Source organism: Vanellus vanellus (genome assembly GCF_965231255.1).
Source record: "Vanellus vanellus genome assembly, chromosome: 8".
Taxonomy (NCBI): domain Eukaryota; kingdom Metazoa; phylum Chordata; class Aves; order Charadriiformes; family Charadriidae; genus Vanellus; species Vanellus vanellus.
In genome coordinates, this window is record NC_138913.1 from 27,022,254 (window position 1) to 27,042,230 (window position 19,977).

The 19,977-nt window shown below is 40.9% G+C and overlaps 2 protein-coding genes across 3 annotated transcripts in view; one reads left to right on the forward strand and one right to left on the reverse strand.

Annotated features, from left to right (window-relative positions):
* Positions 1-630: 630 nt before the first annotated feature.
* The window catches only part of LIMS2 (LIM zinc finger domain containing 2), a gene marked incomplete at its 3' end in the record, with an annotated part of 28,515 nt that continues 9,168 nt past the window's right edge, over positions 631-19,977 (forward strand). Inside the window, exons 1-4 of one of the 2 annotated variants that reach the window (XM_082487382.1) lie at positions 631-741; positions 14,440-14,599; positions 15,440-15,506; positions 15,821-15,941. In XM_082487382.1, coding sequence (XP_082343508.1) covers positions 731-741; positions 14,440-14,599; positions 15,440-15,506; positions 15,821-15,941 — 359 coding nt within the window. In that variant the 5' untranslated portion in view covers positions 631-730. Of the gene's footprint in view, positions 742-1,634; positions 1,679-14,439; positions 14,600-15,439; positions 15,507-15,820; positions 15,942-19,977 lie in introns of those variants that run through there. The other variant, XM_082487383.1, reaches the window with a different exon arrangement.
* On the reverse strand, positions 18,108-19,559 carry GPR17 (G protein-coupled receptor 17; the record flags this gene model as incomplete). Its single annotated transcript, XM_082487347.1, has 1 exon — positions 18,108-19,559. The coding sequence occupies exon 1, from the start codon at positions 19,140-19,142 to the stop codon at positions 18,108-18,110; it is 1,035 nt and encodes a 344-aa protein (XP_082343473.1). The 5' UTR covers positions 19,143-19,559.

Below are 19,977 nucleotides of genomic sequence, written 5' to 3' on the forward strand. Positions count from 1 at the left end.
AGGGCAAAGTTTGAACATTGGCAAGGAGGGATTAAATGTTACTGCACTCGGAGAGGTCCTCATGAGGGCATGCAATCCCTCTTCCTTTTGGCAGCAGGGGATGCCACCTAACCGCTTTCTGCAAGGTGGCCTTCCAGTCGTGTCTTCTGCTACCCAGTGGGTAAGACACACTGTGAAGCGGTTTTTCCCCTCGCCGTGGAGATGTGTCACGCGTGTCACAGCTCGTGGCGGCAGGCAGGAAGCGCGGCTTCTTTGTTCGCAGGAAAAAACGGTTATGGTTACAAGGCGTATGTCCGATATGACTGTATGCCAGATAGTGGCTTATGCACTAGAACCTTGCCCTCAGCGTTTCTCCTCTCCCTCCCAGGCCCACCGTCGCTGCCTGAGTGTTACTACCAGGTGGGGCGAAGCAGCTGCTGGGCAGAAGCCGTGCCCCGGGGCCGCCGGCTCCCCACTCCGCGGCCGGGAGGCGGGCCGGCCCCGCCGCTCCGTTACTCAATATTTCTTTCCCTTTATAGGAAAAGTATGCGCGGGGCCGGTGGGGGCTGCCCTGAGTCACCGGGGGCTGTGGCTCCCGCCCACGCCCAGGGGGCCCCGGCCGCCGCCGGGCCGGGCCGGGGCGGGGTTTCTGCTGCCCGCCGGGGCTGGAGCCGGAGCCGCTGCTCTCAGCCGCCCGTCCCGCCCGGCAGCCCCTCCGCCACAGCCCGGCGCCGGCCGGGGGCCCGCCGCCATGACGGGCAGGTAAGGCCAGGGAGGGGGGAGCGCAGCCCGGCCGGCGGGTGGGGGGGCGGTCCCGCGCCCCGGCGCCGGTGGGGTGTCCCCTGCCTTCAGCGCCCCGATGGCAGGCGGTGGAGGGTCGGGAACAGTCCCGCCTTGCCCTGGGTAAAACGGCGGTGTGCCCGGTAGGAAGCGGTGGGGGGAGAGGAGGTTTTGCTGCTGTGGGGTTCAGGCGGGGCCGGGGCAGGCCAGCTCCTGCGCTAGTGGAGTCGCAAAGTTGACCTCGTGGGTGAGCAGAGAGAGGGCTGCTCCGCTGTGCCTTACCCCTGCGCGGGGACACGGCGAAGGGCGGCGGGGATGACCAGAAAGAGTTGGGAAGGAGCAGTTGTGGATGTGAGCGGTGTCTGCCCGGCAGGCAGGCTCCCTCCAGCCGGCTGGTGTGGCTCAGGCGCTGACAGCCTGCAGCCGCCCTGCCCCACACCGCCGCCCCCCCTCTTCGGGCCCTTCTGGCTGATCTACATGCTGCCCCTCAGCCCACGCATTCACTCTCTTCTTGGAATTACATGTTCCAAGAGCTGTTTAAATCTGGAGCTTGATTCTCCTCCCATGCTGTCAGACACTGGAGAGCTCTGTAAAGTCACCTAATTGACAGATGTAAATGAGAAAAGCAGTGGGGAAAGCATTTACTGGTATCTTCCAAGGGTTTGCACAAATGCTACAGTGTCTCTAATCACTTTATTCTCCCATCTGTAAAATAGAACCCAGACATTAAAAAACAGTTTATGAAAATAAGCTTTTGTAAAATGTCTTGAAGATGAAAAGCATGAAGAAGTAGTACTACAATTAGTAGGGTGCCTTTTTTAGGATAGTCATCCTCCTGAATACTACTGTCATTATTGTAGTCCTGGAGCATTGCTCTTCTTGACTAGGAATACTGAAATGGATCCGGAGTAGTTTGTGTGTAAGTATTAGTTTTTCTTTTGTGTAAAGTCTTGTTGTTTGTATTATGCAGCTTCTTATGATTATTCAATGTGGATCATGTTTGATGGATTATTAGGCATGAGAACGTGCTGAATAATTGTTATAGCCTCATCTATGATTTGGGTGAGTGGCTTTTTGCTGTCTGTGATGATGAATTGATGTTGATGAGTGATTGTACATGCTCAAAACACTTCTGTTTTTTGCCTCCTATCTTTAGATTACTTCGTCTTTTCTGTCTTAACGATCCCTTTTTTGTTCTTCTGACATGTGAAATAGGTGTGTATTTACAAGTTTACATTCATTTCCTTACAACTAGAGGAAGACCCAAGAGTCTTAAATGTTCACGGGTCATAGGTACCCATGCAGCTCCTAAATGGAAGACCTGGGAAGAATTGTGGCTGTATGAACCCAGCTGATTTTATTTTTATAGAACTGGAGTGTAGTACTGTTTAGAATGACATCATTACCTCAGGTGAAATCACTCGGCTGCAGAGGACAGTGGGAAATGCCGGTGAATGGTAATCCTTGCCTGTTAAGGTACAACACTGTATTCAGTGAGAAGCTCTGATGTGAAGCATGAGGCTCAGTGGAGAGTTCCAAGGTAGTTGAGATACTGCAGTGTGCAGTTCTTCAAAGTAATGCAGGATTTCTGTCTCCTTTTCCTCAGATATCCTTCAGAGGGTTGTTAAAATGAGCAGGCCTTGGCTTTAGCTTTTGAAAAGTGAATGCAAGTGTTATTTAATGTTTTCAGAAATGTTGGCCCTTGAAAGTTTGTCAGCTATGAAAATTGCTAAATTTCTGTCTGCTGTCATTCCTATGACAGAATGATTAACTGTTCTATCAGAGGTATTTATCATAGCTGTAATTCAACTGAATTTTTCCTCGGTAATAGTATAATCCATTTAGGGTAGCAGTTTCCCAGCAAAACAAAATCTGTAGTTTTCAGTGTCTGTGAAACATTGTGCACTGCTCAGCCCCTTGCATGACGGATGTCATTTGACAAGCACCGTGTTTAGTGTTGTTTTCAGGCTGGGACAGACTCCAAAGTTGTTACAAAGAATTCAGCATCGAGAAGGTGCTTCCTTAGATCCAGCTACAGGTCACTCTGCTGAACTGTGTGCAGCCAGATGTTTGATGTTTGTTATGTGGTAGTTCTTAAAATCTGTCAACATTATGTAATCAAATGTTCTCCAGCTTTCGAGATTTGAGGTTTTCAGGGTTCTGGAAGGAGATAAAGACTGTTCCACAGCTGGAGCATCCCCCACAATATCGATCAATGGGAACCTTCCAGAGCCAGGAACATGACATAAATGTGCCTCTGGTCTTGAAACTGTTGACACAGGGAAGGGAATTATTTTGTTGGCATACAGTGTGTTAAAGTGAGGAAGACTGGAGAACATGAAGCGCTGACACATTGTTCTTTTTCTCTTCACCTTTCACAGTATCACAGTATGCTAGGGATTGGAAGGGACCTCAAAGGATCATCTAGTCCAATCCCCCTGTCGGAGCAGGAACACCTAGATGAGGTTGCACAGGAAGGCGTCCAGGCGAGTTTTGAATGTCTCCAGAGAAGGAGACTCCACAACCTCCCTGGGCAGCCTGTTCCAGTGCTCTGTCACCCTCACTGAGAAGAAGTTTCTTCTCAAATTTAAGTGGAACCTCTTGTGTTCCAGCTTGAATCCATTACCCCTTGTCCTATCATTGGTTGCTACTGAGAAGAGTCTGGCTCCATCCTCATGCCATTCCCCCTTTATACACTTATAAACGCTAATAAGATCACCCCTCAGTCTCCTCCAAACTAAAGAGACCCAGCTCCCTCAGTCTTTCCTCATAAGGGAGATGCTCCACTCCCTTAATCATCTTAGTTGCCCTAGTTTCTTGTCAAATAGAAACACAAAAGGACTCACTTCTAGGTACTATGATTATTGATGCATTATTAGTAATTGAAATAGATGAAAAATAACCCTATTTTCATTTTTAAGTGTTCTGTCCCATTTAGCTGCAGAGGGTGTCTCCTGAATTTAAATAGCTGCAGTAATTTATTTATCGATTTTTAGCATTAGGGAAAAATACAATTTCAGAAAATACAAAGATAGATGTGCACTTCTATCTATTCACAGTAGAAAAATATTAAAAATAGGCGACTGTTTAGCAATCAAAATTCAAATATTACATGTATCATGACTTATATTATTACAATGTGAGGATTGTGTTTTGTTAGAGAAAAACTGATAAGTAGATCACTGGAATTTGCAACTAGTAGTTCTGACTGCCACGTCTTGGCTGAGCTATTTTATTTCTCTGTGTCTTGACTAAAGTGGCTGTTATAATCCCTAATTTCAAGAGCAGTCTGTGGTTTAAAGGGATGCTGTTAACTTAAAAAAAATATATAAAATCACCCTTTCTTTGTATATATCTGTTCCAACTAAGATCCAAAGATAATAGGACAGAAAGAAATTGAAGAGATACATGTATTTTAGTTTTATTGTTACATGTTGTTTAACTACAGTTGGATCTAAACTCTGTATAAGAGATAATGTCTTAGATATAAAAGTAGTATGTTTCTAAGCAGCCTTCCTATATTTTGCAATGTTGAGAAATACAATGTCTGTGATTTTTGGTGTCTTTAGAAGTATACTATGGTACTTCCTTTCCAACAAATAAGTGAAGACTGCTTCTATAATTTGTATTTGATGTGTTTGGTCCACCTCTCCATTTCAATTTTGCCTTTTTGAGGATTGTTGGGGTTGGGGGGGGTGGGGGTGTTGGTTGTTGTTCTTCTTGTTGCCTTTTTTTTTGCTGCTATGTTTTACCCTGTTTCCTTTGTTGTTTGTGGTGGACTTATTGCTAAGAAAGAGGGTCAGTGAATGGCTGGTGAACAAAACATTATCGAACTCCCAAAGTAGAAAATAAACCAGAATTGAAGATATTTTCTTTTAAGACTTTACTGCGGTGGCGTTGATTAGAAAACATGAAGGTAAAAAATGCCTGTGCTGGTTTATGTTACCTTTAGAAATTAACCTAATACAAAGCACAAGGAAAAATGCTTCCTAAGTGCATGTTTCAGGGCATAATTATTTTTGTAAGAAATTTTTGTTATCACTATACTTGGTCTAATTGGGATCTGGATACGCCTATGTACTTCCTGCAGTCAACAAAAGAAAAACAGCTGCATTTACAGATAGGCTTATTGATTGTTCCTAATCCAGCTGAGGTAAGAAATAAGAGTATATTATTTTCAATTAGGCTGGCATTTGTCTAGGTGCTTTTTAATTCAGTAGAGAGCTGCTACTGTGCATGTGCTCCATTTTATGAAGCAATTACAAGTAAAATGGTTTGAGGGAGGAGATGGGAGTATAAAGCTCGATAATATTAAGAAAAGCTCTTGGTGCTGACTAGAAAGTACCTGCATCAAACTAAGAGATGTCTCATCTCTGAGTTATAAACAGCCATTTATACCCTTCTGGGTTCAAAAATGTGTTTTTAATCTTATTATCTTTCAATCTGAATCTGCTCTCTGAGGCTCTCTAGATAAATTTTAACTTGTCGGAAGGTCTTTAGTAGTCTGTTCTGGGAACACAGAGGTGTTTCTCCAAGGAGAACTACTTGTTCATGCCTAAAAGTCTAGTTGCTTTCTTCTCTGCTGTGGCCTAGAAAGTAACCAGCTGTAAGATTTTGGCATCGACCCTGTCTTTTAAAAGTGATCTGTCAAGAGGCAAAGAAAAACAAAACATGCATTTTCACTCTTTATGTGCGAGGCAGCAAGAGAGGAGTGAGTGAGAGAGCTTATGTTGAGGGATGGGAAGACAGGATGGTTATTGTTTTGGTGTTTTTTTCCTTCAATTCCCTCATGTTCTCTTTTGAAGAAGAGAGTCATACTTTATTTGAAAACCAATAAAATCATGTCCTATGAGTCAGAAGGGTAAAAGCTTAGGTGTTTGAGAGAGGAGACTTTTAGCCAGATTTATTAAGGTTAAGGGAGATTAATGTTGCGGTGATTTAATATTTTGCTTTGTGCTGAAAGTAAAAAGATGATTTAATACTGCATTTTAAAAGTGGCTTATTGCTCTAAAATTTAAAAGGTCAGCAAAACCACCCAGTATGGAGGACATTTTTCTTCTTCTGTTCCATTTACATCATAAAGTAGAAATGAATAAAGCACACATGCGATCTGAAAAAAATGGTAGTGGCAGATTGCTGTCAGAGGTCAGGAGCCTGAAACTCCCAACGAAATACGGGATGAATTGTAGATTTTGAGCTTACTGATTTCTGGATTTGAAAGTATGGTGTTCCTTATTTGTGCCTGTTCTGCTGTGTCTCAGTAAACTCCTCTGTTTTTCTTTAAAAGGACTCTGCTGGTTAATACTCATTTAGTACTTATGAAGTCATCACTTCTGCTTCTCCCATTTTTTTTTCCTCTATACTTGCCAGGCTGTAGTCATGGAATATATTTCACTCTCATGCTACAAAAATCCTCTTTTTTTTTTTTGTAATTTACTAAAAAGTAATTTGTCGGTAATGACTCGAGATGTTTTTCAAAGCGATGCTGATCAAATGACACTGACTCAGATGCTCCCATCCTCCGCTCCCTTCCCTTTGTTGTCTTAAAAACTGACTTCTGTATTCTCAAATTTTTACTCTTTTTACCCCCCTACACTAGGCCAGAGCCATTTGTGCTTTGCCATCTTCTTTCTGTCTTGCAGGGGTGGGAGGAGAGGGGGAGCAGTAGAAAGGGCAACCTCCCATTTGAAGGCCCTGTTCAGTTCCCAGCAGAGAGCTCTGGAGGCCGGAATGCCAAGTATGTTCCTTCTCCCTGCTTCCTGACCCTCTGCTGCATGCCACTTCTGCAGGCTGGAGTGTGTCTGGAAAGCAAAAGTCTTTGTGGTTTTGTTTCTTGCAATATGCTTTATCCAAATGGAAGGAACAGTTCTGTTGCTTGCAGTATCCTTAAGACATTGCGTGGTGCAGCAACCTGCAGGGAACCACCTTAGAGATGCCAGGGTCGGATACTGATCGGCAGCAGACTAAAGTGTTCATTGTCAAGAGATCTAGTAATCAGTTTCGCTTTTCTGTATTTCTCTGTTGCTTTGATCAGAAAGTCTTCTCAAATTAAGTGGATTAATTATGTGAAGACTTAGGGTTATTTTTTTTAGTCTCACTTATGAAATTTATATGGATACATTATGCAAGTCTAACACAGAATGAGTTGCTGATGAAGACTCCTAGTGTGCTGGCTTAAATAGGTAATTACTCGTGGAGTACAGGAAGGAGGTTGTCTGATCTTTAAGACTGTAGCAGAATGGCAGATGAATTATAAGAAACAATGCTCGAGCAGGGGTCTATGCATCCTGCTTTAGCTCTTCTAAAATGTAAAGGCAACTCCCAAAAGGAAGGTGACTCATTGAATATCGGTGTTGCTAGTATTCGCTCCAGCTGTCTCTCTGCATTCCCCTTCACAGTGGCATTGGGTGCCATGGCTGGCCTGAGACTTCGGGGGCTGGCATCCTCCAAACTTTATCAACGCCGGCAGGATCGGCTAAGTGGCACAGGGTCACTCCTGAGCAACAGGACAGATACAGCAGCTGGGATACATGGGTATGTCTCTGAGATGAAGGGAACGGTTTGCATTTTCCAGGATTTGACAGATGTTCGGTTTTGGTGGTGGGGCTTTTTTATTTAAAGCAGGAATTGTCTGCACGCAGCCAGAGGGGATGAAGTCTGTTTATTTTCATTTCCAAGTAGATTATGAAGGAAAGGACCTTCCTGATGAGAAAGCTTCCAGTTTTTAACAATAACAGGAAGGCAACAATGGAGAACCTTTCCCGTTTTGAAGCACTGTAGTAGACTGTTCAGAACCAACATTAGTGCTAGTGTCAATAATGGTGAAGTATTTAGGCACTGTGGGAATAAAGAAATGGTGAAATACAGTAACTTTTCAAAATGTTGATAAAATTCTACTGTTCCTTGATTTTTAGGGCTCGGTAGTCCATTTCTTCATCTATACTGCTAACAGCAAGCTGGTTGATTTTAGTTTTTGTAAATAAATCCAGTCCAGCAAAAACTGAAGCTATGTGCATAGCTGCTTCTTGAGATTATTTAGAACATGTCAACCAAAGTTTCTTGAATCTGCCCAGACAATTCTATTGCTTGATTTGATCATTACTTCTCCTGTGCTTTGGATTAAAATTTTACTTTACTTCTCAATTTTCATTGAAGTTAATTTTGGACAGGAGAGAAATTAACAGGGGCCTGTGAGAGAACGGAAAATAAGCATTGAAAAAGCAGCAATGGAACACAAATAGCAGAGTGTGACCTGAAGATAGGAAGGATGAGGAGATAAATGCCTAGACATAGTCATCTCACATCGTCAAAATGGAGTTCGCTTTCGGCTATTTAACTGTGTTTCATTGTAACCTGTAAGAGCCTTCCAGAAAGAAGGCAGAGGCACATTATTTTTTTCCCATTATTTCCAATTATTATTTCTAATAATTTTTTTTTTCTGAGTTTGTAAAGATGACAGAGATTTTTTCAAGCTTTTTTTTTTTTTTTTTTTGTAAATTTGAGTTTAAAACTCTGTTAATCTGCTATGCAGAAAGAATGCCCTTTTCTGAACAGCGTGTTGATAGTATTTGGCACCACACTAGTGTGGTTTCACAGGAGAACAAGGTTAATTCTCATTTGCCTTCTGTGTCAGCTAGATTTCTGGAGCTGGAGGTTGGTGTTTGGAAAATGTTTATCTGTGTGAGATCTCTCTTTTTAAACCTATGCTATTGAGTGTGCTGCTAGAGGAGGTGATCTGGGCAGCACTGCCGTAGCAATGCCATAGTAATGGTTCTCCAAATGTACTGCATTGGGCTGGGGCAAAGTCTGGGAAGAGCAGAGTGGGGCAGGGAGCTCGCTCTGAAGGTGAGCACAACTAGGGCTACAGGGATATATGGTGGTAGGTGGGAGAACGCTCAGGGGCTGATACTGCGCTGTGTTGAAGGCTGTGTATGTATCACTGCAGTGACACGTGTACAGAGCAAGGCTGACCGTGCTTGCATGTAAATTATATGCTGGCAGAATTTTTAATAAGACCAGGCGGGTTCAGAAGAATTAATTTTTTGCAGCTGGCAGAGTGACTTAGGGGGGAAACGTCTAAATAGGTAAATGGAATACATTTTTCACATCATAGTTCTTGAAGCAAAGTAAGCATAAAGCCACATATTTTGGTTTTACTCAGCAGTTGACAGTGCTGAAGGTTGTAGTCTGCTTGGGAATTTTGTCTCCTGAATTATTTGTATTTTATCCACAGTTTTTGAGCTACAGATAATTTTTCCGCCTCCCTCCTGATAGGTCCTGATAGTTTATGTCATTTCTTCATGCAAATGAGAGTAATCCAATAGTGTTGCTGCTAGTTGATGATAATTGATGAACACATTTAGGAATGTTCTGTTTTATCACTGCTGGCAAACGAACATCACCTTTTAGTTCCTTTGAGATAATGGAAGTGAAGAAGAGAAAGATTAAATGTGTATAAGAAGTTATTTATGAAATAGACATTGTGGGTGAAGTGGTACATGCTTGATAGAGTATTTTTCCTGTGTAAGAGGTATAATCTGTTTAAAACTTGTACATTTCTTTATGTTGTTGATGTTTCCCTGGGCTGAGTGAACACTGCTAAATGTGTGTCTTTTTAAGTAATTGGTCATGGTTTACTGGAAATAAGCGTTGCATTGTGTTGAGAGGGACTACCAAGTACCCATGGCATAGGATTTTTTCCTGTGTGAATACCAACAGACTTTCATTGCTGCTGCTGGTCTCAAAGGTTTACCTGATTGTGGCTTCCCCTGCGGGCCAACCCTATGGACATTGCATTCTTTTCTTAGCTGCAATGTGTGAAGGAGTGGATTATTTTTTTTTTTTAAAGCCCTGGCTTCTACTAATAGCAAATTGTTGTTGCTGGTAGGCCAAGAAGAGATGAGGAGCCATAAAGATTTGTTTCCATATTATGACCATAAGTTGCTTTTGTATGTTTTTCTTAATTTTGGTTATCCCAGTGTAGTAAAGAAGAACAAAAAGTGTTTATTACATTGGGAGATTGAGGGCTGCATCATTAAGGAAGATATGCTGAGAGAAACACTACTGATTTCTCATTTAGCCATCTGAAAAAATATTTAAATAGGGAATGAACTGAAAATTCAATGCAAGCAGAAGGAGAAATGTTGAAAATGCACAGTTTTATCAAATGCACAACAAATCATACATTGAACAAAAGGGAATTTTTTTCCTCCAACATTTTATGGCAAGTTTAATAATAACCTTAAAGAAGTTAAATCAGTTTAGGAAAGCTGTTCAGATAAAAGTCAATTGCAGTGAAGAGATTTTGGAAGAATGATAAGGGTAGTTGAGGGCTGTTTTTCAGCAGAAGTTCATGAACTAAACCCCTTCCTCTTTCTTTTTTCTTTATATTAGTCATTATCTTTGAAATGAATCATAAAGTCTGGTATTGTCCTCACAAATATTTTTTTTCTTTGTCAACATTAAAGACAAAGCCACAAATCCTCAGCCATGCTATGGGCGTGGGAAGAAGCCCCTCTGCTGGAGTGCTCTGATTTTTATCTTAGCTGCTGGCATCTATGATATACAAGTGGTGATAGCTTTCTAGGTTTTTGGCTTTTCACTATCCTAGGCATCTGTGTGTGTATACATACTAGAAATGACTACGTAAATGTTATAGTGTGATATCTTCTGTATACACTAGTTTCTAGCAGTAGACTAGAACGAGTGGAGAAGAGCTTTCTAGGATTCCCTAGCATAGGTAGGATGCCAGTCTGCTGAGGTTTGGACGATGCCCTGGGCTCTTGTATTTTGAAATGTTGTCTTCCTTTCTTTGTGTAGTATCTGTGAGGATTTTGGTCATCTCTGTGTTAAAGTAATTCCTCATTCAGCATTGTGATGAAGGCAAACTCTCTTTGACGCTAAAACCAAAAAACTTTCAAGACCAATCAAAGAAAACTGATTTTTTCTTTGACTGGATTTTTCTGACAGAAGCGCTCCTTGTGACTGCAGTGTCTTTCTTGAACCAGACAGAGCCTGAGACTGTTCATCTGTTCTCCTGGTTGTGTGTAGTTGTCTGTATCATTTTGTCTTGCATCCATGTTTAAGATACTGAATTCTGCTAATGCAAAGGCTGGAGCTTCTGTTCTGCTCTCTTAGCAGTGCAAGTATTAGATTTTTTTCCTCAACCTGTCACCAGTGCTAGATCCCTGTGGACAAATGTTTTTAAAAGGAGGTAACAGTATAGAAGCTGGAGCATTTTAGCCAGCTTTCTTGGTATTTAAGTGCAACCCCCACATTTTTTTTTCTGTAGTAATACAGGCCCAATTTCCCAAATCTGTATGAGAATATGATAAAAAAAAAGACATTTGCTAGCCCAAATAGATATGAAACCACTGGTTTTGGTAGATCTGTATTGACTTCAGTGATATAAGAAGGTGAAATGCTTTCAAATCTTTCTATCACACCTGTACCAGTGGCACAGAATGGGGCTCCCAATTAACTTCCACTTCTTATAAAGAAGGAATTTATATATTTTTTCCATTTGAGACCAATGCTGATACTTTATAGCAAATACTTACAAAAAGTCAAAGCATGAGAAACCCACACGTAATTATAATGGTAAATAATTAATTTATGTAACTTAGGTACTTTGACATAGGTAATTTGTTAAAGATACAACACATAATGGTGAAAGATTGGAAAAAGCATTGCTTGAGCCTGGTAATTTTTGGGTTTGTACAGGACAGGATAACTTCAGGATGTTGGAGCTGCTCATGTTTTCATAGCTTTTCCTGTCTTTGTGTCACCAGTTTATTGTTAAAACAGAGGAAGATTCTGTATTTTACTGAATTGCAAAAAATCAGTGAGCAGAATACAAGAAGCACTCCATATTGGGGACTGTCCTTTGTGGGAAAGATTCAGATCTAAATATCTTACAATTGACACAGCAAATGAAACTTTCGCGGTCATTCTTGGCACCGCACCACCATCAAAAGGATGGTTTTGGTGTTGCTCTTTCTCTCTCCATGCTGCTGGCAGAAGTGTTTTTTCAGCAGTGTAGTAAACTGAGTCATAAAACTGCTCTGAATCAGAACTGTCCTCCCCCCTACATCCAGCCTTGGTTATTTTTTACCTTGAGCTAGTTAATAAGTGCTTGGTTTTGCACAAGGAAGAGGGCACACAGGAGTGTGTACCTGAGGGAGATTAAGAAACTATGGCATACGTGAAACTAAAACTTTTGAATAAATACAAAGTCATATATTTAGGGCAATGCTGAAGTTGCAATTTTTATCTTTCTCGCCAATCCAGCCACAGGACTTGTGTCAGATTCTCTCCTGGGATAAGTATATATATATAATAGTGTTTGGTGTGAACTATCATACTCGTGAACTTGCCCTGTATTTCATACAGGACCACGGCTGTGCAGGTTGCAGGCTGTAATTGTTGCGTTGTCTAGGTGGCAGCTCTGTTCTTGCAGAGTTCACCCAGCAGGTAGTCAGTAGTGGCAGTGATGGGTACTGTTCCTTCCCTAGAGTGCTGTTAAAGTCCATTTGGAGAAAGAAGAATAAGATCAGGCTTTTTAAAATGTTGATTTCATGTTTATAAAGCAAAAAACCCAACCTTAGATAGTGCTTTGTTGTTAGTGTGTAGGGTGTAATACTCACTGTTGTGTAGGAAACAATGAGACTCGCTGGAATGCTGTTTTGCCTGGTTTTCTTCCATAACCCAGAGGAGCTTTTTAGCTGATGTTGACATGAGGCTTTCTTGATCATGGCTGTTGGCTAGCTCAGGTCTTGGAATTCAGGCATCAAATTTTTCAAAAGGGAAAAGATACTTGATGGGGAGATTATATTTTCAGGTCCTGGTACACATTTGCGTGATGTAACGGAAAGAGCGGCAACTGAAAACTAAGCCAATTAGGTCTTTCTCAGCTTTGCTGCAAACACTGATGTTTTTGTGTTGACCTATTCCTTTGGTGCTCTGTCAGGATAAAAATGTTTCTTTAACCTATGATCTCTAGTTTATGAAATTACAGGATTTCCTGCTTGTCCATAATTCTGGTCCATGTCTGTTTTTTAAAGCTTCTTCGTACTGCAATAAGGAAACGAGTCGTAACAAATTTCTACTAAATTGGTACTCCATTCTTGAAATTATTACCAGCTCTCTTGGTCTTTGCCACCCTTGGAATTGTGGTGGCAGAAAGAAAGTGTATTTTTACTGAGCGGTCACTCCAGGTCACAGCATAGGATATTTGTACAGGCTGCAGATGCGATACATTTGGCTCAGCTGAGCCAGCTGAAGCACAGGGCTGGTTTTGTTGTCTCAGGAGTATGAGACTGCTGCCTGCGCTGCTGCCTGCGCTGCTGCCTGCTTGTTCTAGTTGCGCTCAGACCACAAAGCCCTGGAATACAAACAGTGCTGTGTTTTTGTAGGGGTGTCTCTGACCAGAGCAATGAGAATTTTCTGCTACTGGAACATGCTTATTGAATTACTGTTCTCTATGAAGAGGTGTGGAAAGTACCATATCAGGTTGTAGAATAACACTAACGATGGAAATTCAGTTCAAGGTAGCTTTGACTATAAAAAGAAAGAAAGAAAAAAATTAAACCAAGCCATCTTTCGTTTTATGTATATGTTATGTGCTTCAGGAGAACTACTACACAAATATTTCAGAGATTTTTAACATGCTGGAAATTTTTTATATGCCCACCTATAAAACTGCGATCTTTCCAAACAGAATGCAGAAGGTGCCCAGAAGGCATAAAATAGTTTTTCTATATCTAAAAGTGTAACAATGTTGAATTTTTATATTACTGGATAGTCTGGTGGTTAAAGGAAAGATCTCATTCCAACAAGAAACTGAGAGTCTTTCCTAATAATTTTTCCCTCCCTGTTTGGACATGTGATATACGATTTAAAAACTGCATTCTGGCAAGCATGAAAATTTTGTGAAAGAGGTTAGGGTCATTCCACATTTTAGGGGAGATAGAGGAAATGTCCTTAACATGATTTGCGAGTGTGGCTTTGGGGTTTTTTAGCCTCACTTTCTGAGGAAATGAAGCTGATGTATTTGCTAAGCTAGATAGAGAGACTTCTCTCTTCCCATACCTTTTTAACAGTTCGATAGTTTCAACTAATTTGTTAGGAAGACAGAGGCATTGTATGCAATTGTTTTCCAAGGAATCTTGTGCACATAAGGTGCTGGGTAGAGGGGGAAATGCCCTGTTAATTCCTGCACTGAAGGGGAGACTGCAGTGGGATATCAGTGCTCCAGGGATCAGAAAGTCACTGGAGGTGCACATCCTGAGACCAGAAATCCCAAGAAGTCAGACTCATTGTGTTTGCTGCTCTCTGAACTACTGGTTTGTTTAAAATTGTGGATATTTTGTGTGAGCTATTATCAGGATGACATAATGGGGTGAAAGACTGGTGAAGCAGCCAAAAGTGAGCAATAGGTAAGTTTGCCACATGAGCTCATTCTGCCACATGTGAGTTGCAAGAACATTATTTCTAGCTGATGTCAGTGCTGAATTGATTCATTGGTCTTTTTTTTTTTTTTTTTTTTCTCTTCATGTAAAAGAGAGTTTAAAGCAGTGGAAATGTTGTGTTCATAGATGATGGGGAAACTTGGTTGGTATGATTATACTCACGTGATTGGCTGTGACATTGCTCATGTTCTTACTCTTGTCTTTATTCCAGTAATATGTCTGATGCTCTTGCAAATGCAGTATGTGAACGCTGCCAGACTCGATTTGATCCTGCAGAGAGGATTGTGAACAGCAATGGGGAGCTCTATCATGAAAACTGCTTTGTCTGTGCTCAGTGTTTTCGTCAGTTTCCAGATGGACTTTTTTATGAGGTGAGGTCTTATATGGTGTGTAAGAGAAGAGAAATAGCTCCATTAAAATGCAAAGAATTAGGTGAAAATTCTGGCAGAAATATGAATTTCTGTCTTTCTTGCATATTTAATTTCTTAGCCCTAAATCTTTGTTGCTATTTTTTTGGTGGGCTTCCGACTTAATTTCCTTTTTTTTTTTCTTCTCACATGCTCCTTCCTATGTATTAGTAACAACAAAAACTGTGTGCTTGCTCTTTGGGTAAGAGCCATTTCAAAAAGAAAATAGAAAACGTTTCTTAATATTTTGTCAGAAGTAAGTGAATTTTTGTCTTTATTTTTAGACATTTTGTACCAGACTTTTCCAATTGGACAACTGAAATTGGTGAACCCATTTTAAAATGAGGTTGAAATATTTTTACAAAATATGGGTGAGCACGTATTTTGAATAACATACTATTTTAAACATGCTGCATTCTTAATTTGCTGTGAGTTTTAGCCTCATGTAGGAGGAGTGGTTCTGAATTACATGAATACAAAAAGCCGTAAAGCAGAAATGAAATTAAAGCCAACTATAGGAAAAGAGCTTTGGATACTTCCAAGATTTTTACTGTCTTGTAGCAGCATTGCTATTAATTTTAACTGTTTGCTACACAAAGTCACCACGAGGCTGAAGCCGTATCTGGATATTTCTTCAAGAAAAGTCCTTAGGTATTTAAAAACAGGTGAGGTGGAAGCTAGAACTGGAAAACTTGACTGACCTTGACTAATTGGTCATTTCAATGGAAAATCATGCTGAACTATCAAGATTTAAGAGTAGTTCAGTTATTCATGAGGGCTCCTTCTCTCTTGTTTTGTTCACAGTTTGAAGGTCGGAAGTACTGTGAGCATGACTTCCAGATGCTGTTTGCTCCTTGCTGCGGCGAATGTGGTAAGATGTGGTGCATGTCAGCGCTGTGGAATAACAGCTACAGGGCTGTGCAACCCTTCCACCACTGCAGTGACATCCAGCCCTGGGCTGGGATTGTTGAGGTCATTTTAAGGAGCCAGAGCTCGGGGAGGGGGAACAAAGCATGATACCAGCAGTGGTTTGGGGTATCCTGGTTGTGGGAATAATTGTGGGTTTTTTCAAAGTTAGACTGTAATAGCTCTTGTGGAATTAAACTGGAAGGATTATGAAGGGCAGTAGACTTTTGATAAGACTGTTTTCTGCATGCATGCCAAGGTGTTGCTTTCCTTTTGCAGGTGAGTTCATTATTGGGCGTGTTATCAAGGCAATGAACAATAACTGGCACCCAGAATGTTTCCGCTGTGAGCTCTGCGATGTAGCACTTGCTGACCTGGGTTTTGTGAAGAATGCTGGCAGGTAAGATAGAGCAGGAGCTCTGAAAGTTTTGTCAGTATGTTTTTGATACAGTAGTGAGATGTTGGGAGCGTTAAGTTACTTGTACACTGAGAGGTAAAGCTTGAAAAGATACAGAAGCAGCTTTAATGAGTTAGCCTATTAGGAGATGGAAAATGGAATGAAGAACAGTGTTCTTCATCCAATGAAACATGTAGAAAGCAGAAACGCAAATTTTAGTAGCTAGTGGATGGGTTCTGGAAAAGAAAGTCTGATTAGCCCATGAGGAAAAGGAATTATGTGATCCTGGGCGGGCTATTTATCAAGTGAGCTGCTGAGGAGGAAGTCAAGGTACAGCAAAAGGACAAGGGAATAACACGAGGATTACAGCAACACCTGTTCAGCGTGTGATTCTCCTGGTTTTTCGAAATCACTCATTTTATACACAGAAATATAAAAATGAGTCCTAAAGGTTGATTAAGGCATTTAATTAAGAAGTAAGAAATAAAAACATAAAAGGGAACTTGTACAAAAGCTTACCATTATGAGAAAATAGAACAATCCAGCAGTTAGCAGACAGCATTGCACAATTCATAGTTAATTTCAGGCTTTCGTATGTCTTGAGCAAAGCCTAGTATTTTCCTAGCGTTTATATTCTCACTAACTAAATGGTGAAGAAAGGAAGGAAAGGTTATACACTTGTACCCTGTCCAGCAGGGAGTCCTCTCAACTGCCTCTTCTCTTCCATCGTGCATGCAACTTCTGTGCTTTAGTTTTTGGAACTGGGCATAAATTATTTTCTTTTGATACCTAAACTTGTTAGAATGGGCTGTTGTGATAGCACCTAGGGTGTTTTGGGAAAGCAGTCAGGATTGAAGCAGTTCAAGCAAGATAAAGTATGTTTGATTTCATAATTTGTGGACCAAATCTAAAATGGTAAGGAGCTCATTCTTGAAAGCATAGGAAGGGGATATGTGTGTGTATGTGTCTGTACATAAAAAATATAATTAATCTGTCACGTGATTTACTATAATATTTATCTCCATAAAATAGAAGCTGTCTTCTGGTAAATATTATTGGAAACTCTTGGGTTCTTTTCTTGCTTTTCATTGTACCTGGTCTTCCCTAGTCTTCCTGTCATTTCCAGACATTTTCCACTGAATGCAATTTGTGTCAGTGAGGATAGTTAAGATAATCCCTACTTTATCCATAGCAAAGGAATAGTCTTGCTAGATAAGTCACAAAAAATAATGGTAAAACACCTCAAAGATAGGAATCCCTTCTGGACAAAGTAGACCTCACTTCTTCATATACTTACTTTTCTTCACTTTTGCCGTTTGGGTTCATATTTTTATGATTTGGCATATAGTAAAGATTAATTCTGTATTCCTAAACAGCCCTTTTCCATTCTTTAGTTTGAGGGTTATCAGGGTATCTGACATTTAACAGGGAAGTATGTAAAAGAGGCAGTGTAGTAAATGTTGTCCAACCTCTGTCTGCAGCTTTGAGACAACGGCAGAGGGCAGATAGAAAAAAAGGTAGTGTGAAATTTAGTGCTCATCTCCTGCTCTGAATACTGGGAAGAAGTAAAAAAAATATTAAGCCCTATCTTAATTCTAGTCCACGTTGGGTGCATTGCAGCATTTTGGTCTTTTTTTCTTGCCCCCATTTAGTATCAGTTTTCTGTCTACTATATAAAAATGCTTTAGATTCAGAGACTTGAACAAAATGTGCAAGCATGCTGTCTTCATCAGGCAGGTCTGTCTCAGGAGTGGACCTCTACTGCTGGCACAATATAGAATTTTAAAGTAGATTGTATGCACTGTGCAGAAGAAGAGTCCTCTGCTTTGGGAATTAAGCTCTTTTTTTTTTTCTTTTTTTTTTTTTTTTAAATAAAAAGGCCGTTTAATAGCCTCTTTATTCCCTTCCCTATTCCTAAGTGTTTAACCCTCAGTTTCACATCTTGGAAATCAGTAGAACTGTACTTCTGTTTGCAGTTTCAGTTGGACAAAACATGTGATCTCTGCTGTCAGAGGGGTTCTTGCTAATTGCAGTCCCATAAAAATAACAGAACTTCCCTCCTCAAGATGAGTTGTACTCTGGGTGGACTATCTCACTGTGTATTTGTGCCCTCAGCTGACTTTGGTGGAATAGAGCTTTCTTAAGTCGGAGCAGTGACAACAGTCATGTTCACAGTTCAGATTTAGCACTTAGTGAGCTTTCATTTGTCTTACCCTCATATGTTTGTGGCAACATTACAGCCTTTTTAACACAAAACAGATTGCACAAAGCCTCACGGAATTTCTCAGCTACAAAAAAATACATGACTGGGTCAAAGGCACCATTTAGACTCGTGAGGCAGGAAGTGATGCGGTTACTGAGGGCTAGAATATGCTGTGTTTTACAGGAAGTTTTGGTCCCATTGTAATGTAGAATATAAATGTAACGATTGACATGATAAGGTACAAAGCAAATCAGAAAGATCATCAGGACCATGATGATCATTTTGATAGCTTTTTCCTTCAGGTGTTTCTCAACTCTGTTCCCACTCTTCAGGCTTCGGATGATTAACAAGTAGCAAGTCACTGTAGTAACAAATGGGAAGGTGAATGCCACTGCTAAGGACACAAGGGCATGACGTGATGCCTTTTCTCTGTAGAGCTGCAGGCAGACGGTTGTGTTTTTCATCTCGACTGTCTGCACGCTGAGCAGCAGAGGTGCCATTGCAACCCCAACTATAACCCATAGAAAGGCACATGCCAAATGAGCATAAAGAGACCTGCGGAGCTTGATGGACTTCACAGGGTGCACAATGGCTAGGAAACGGTCAACACTGATACACATGAGGAAGTAGATACTGGCATACATGTTGAGGTAAAAAAGGAAGCCAGTGAGTCTGCATGGGATCTCACCAAATGGCCAATGATTACCAGAAAAATGGTACACCAGCCGGGTGGGAAGTACGAGCACAAAGGACAGGTCAGCCACAGCAAGATGCATTAGAAAAATGTTGGCAGGTGTGCCTGACTTTTGGTCCCGGATGAACAGCCAAAGAGCCAGGGCATTGCCAACAAAAGCCAGGATGAAGTCCAGGAAGTAGAAGGTGGCAAAAAGGATGTTCTCGAGGTGTGTCTCTTTGCCACAGTGCTCTGATGTTTCCAAATAGAAATTTGATTGATTTGAGCAATTAAAGAGGAGGCTTGAGGGGTCTGCTGGGCCATTCATTTTTCACCACAGTTTTGAAGAAAAAACACCCAAAAACCTGAAAGAATTGAGACAGTATATTACAAAAGAGCCTGTTTTTGTGAAGAAAAAAAAAAAAAAAAAAAAAAAACAGAAAACCCACCCAAAAAAACACACATGGAAATTAGTGATGTCTCCTGTTTCTTGGATTCCTCAGAGGTGTTAGAGTATGTGCAGGAGTACCTCCATTGTGCTCACCGTTGCATTTGGTAGTGATTGACTCTTTCTCCATAATATTCAATACATCCTTAAATGCTTCCATTTTCCTCTATTGAGATTAAAATTTTGTTGCTGACATTGTTAGACAAAATTTTTAGTCTTGAGCAGAAGCTGTGCTATGTGCTGAGATTTTACATCATCAGACAGTTGATCCAAGACATTATGCAATGCATCCGGCTTCCCAACAGAACTGATTATTCAGGTGTCTAAAAATATTGGTGGCTCATTGAAAAATTGAAATGGGAGTAGGAACAGACAAATATATTGGAAAATGTAAACAAAATTCCAAGGTAATTACCATCTTTTGTTGGGCTGCTGGCACTTTCAGGTGGACAGAAAACTACAATAGCTAGAGATTAGTATGCTGGACCACTTCTGTTTAGTTTAAAGTTGAATAGATAAAAGTCAACATAAGGGAGACTGAGCAAAATTTAGAAACTGAAATTTCTTCATATGGCCACAGAGGGGCCTTCTTACTCCATCCATTGCCTAGATACCCTGCATGTTTGTGGCACAAAATGACTCTAAATTTGCGTGTATGGGTACTCGCTGCCTACTGCCAGCTGCATGCTTCTTTGTAGTCCTAGAGATGGCAACA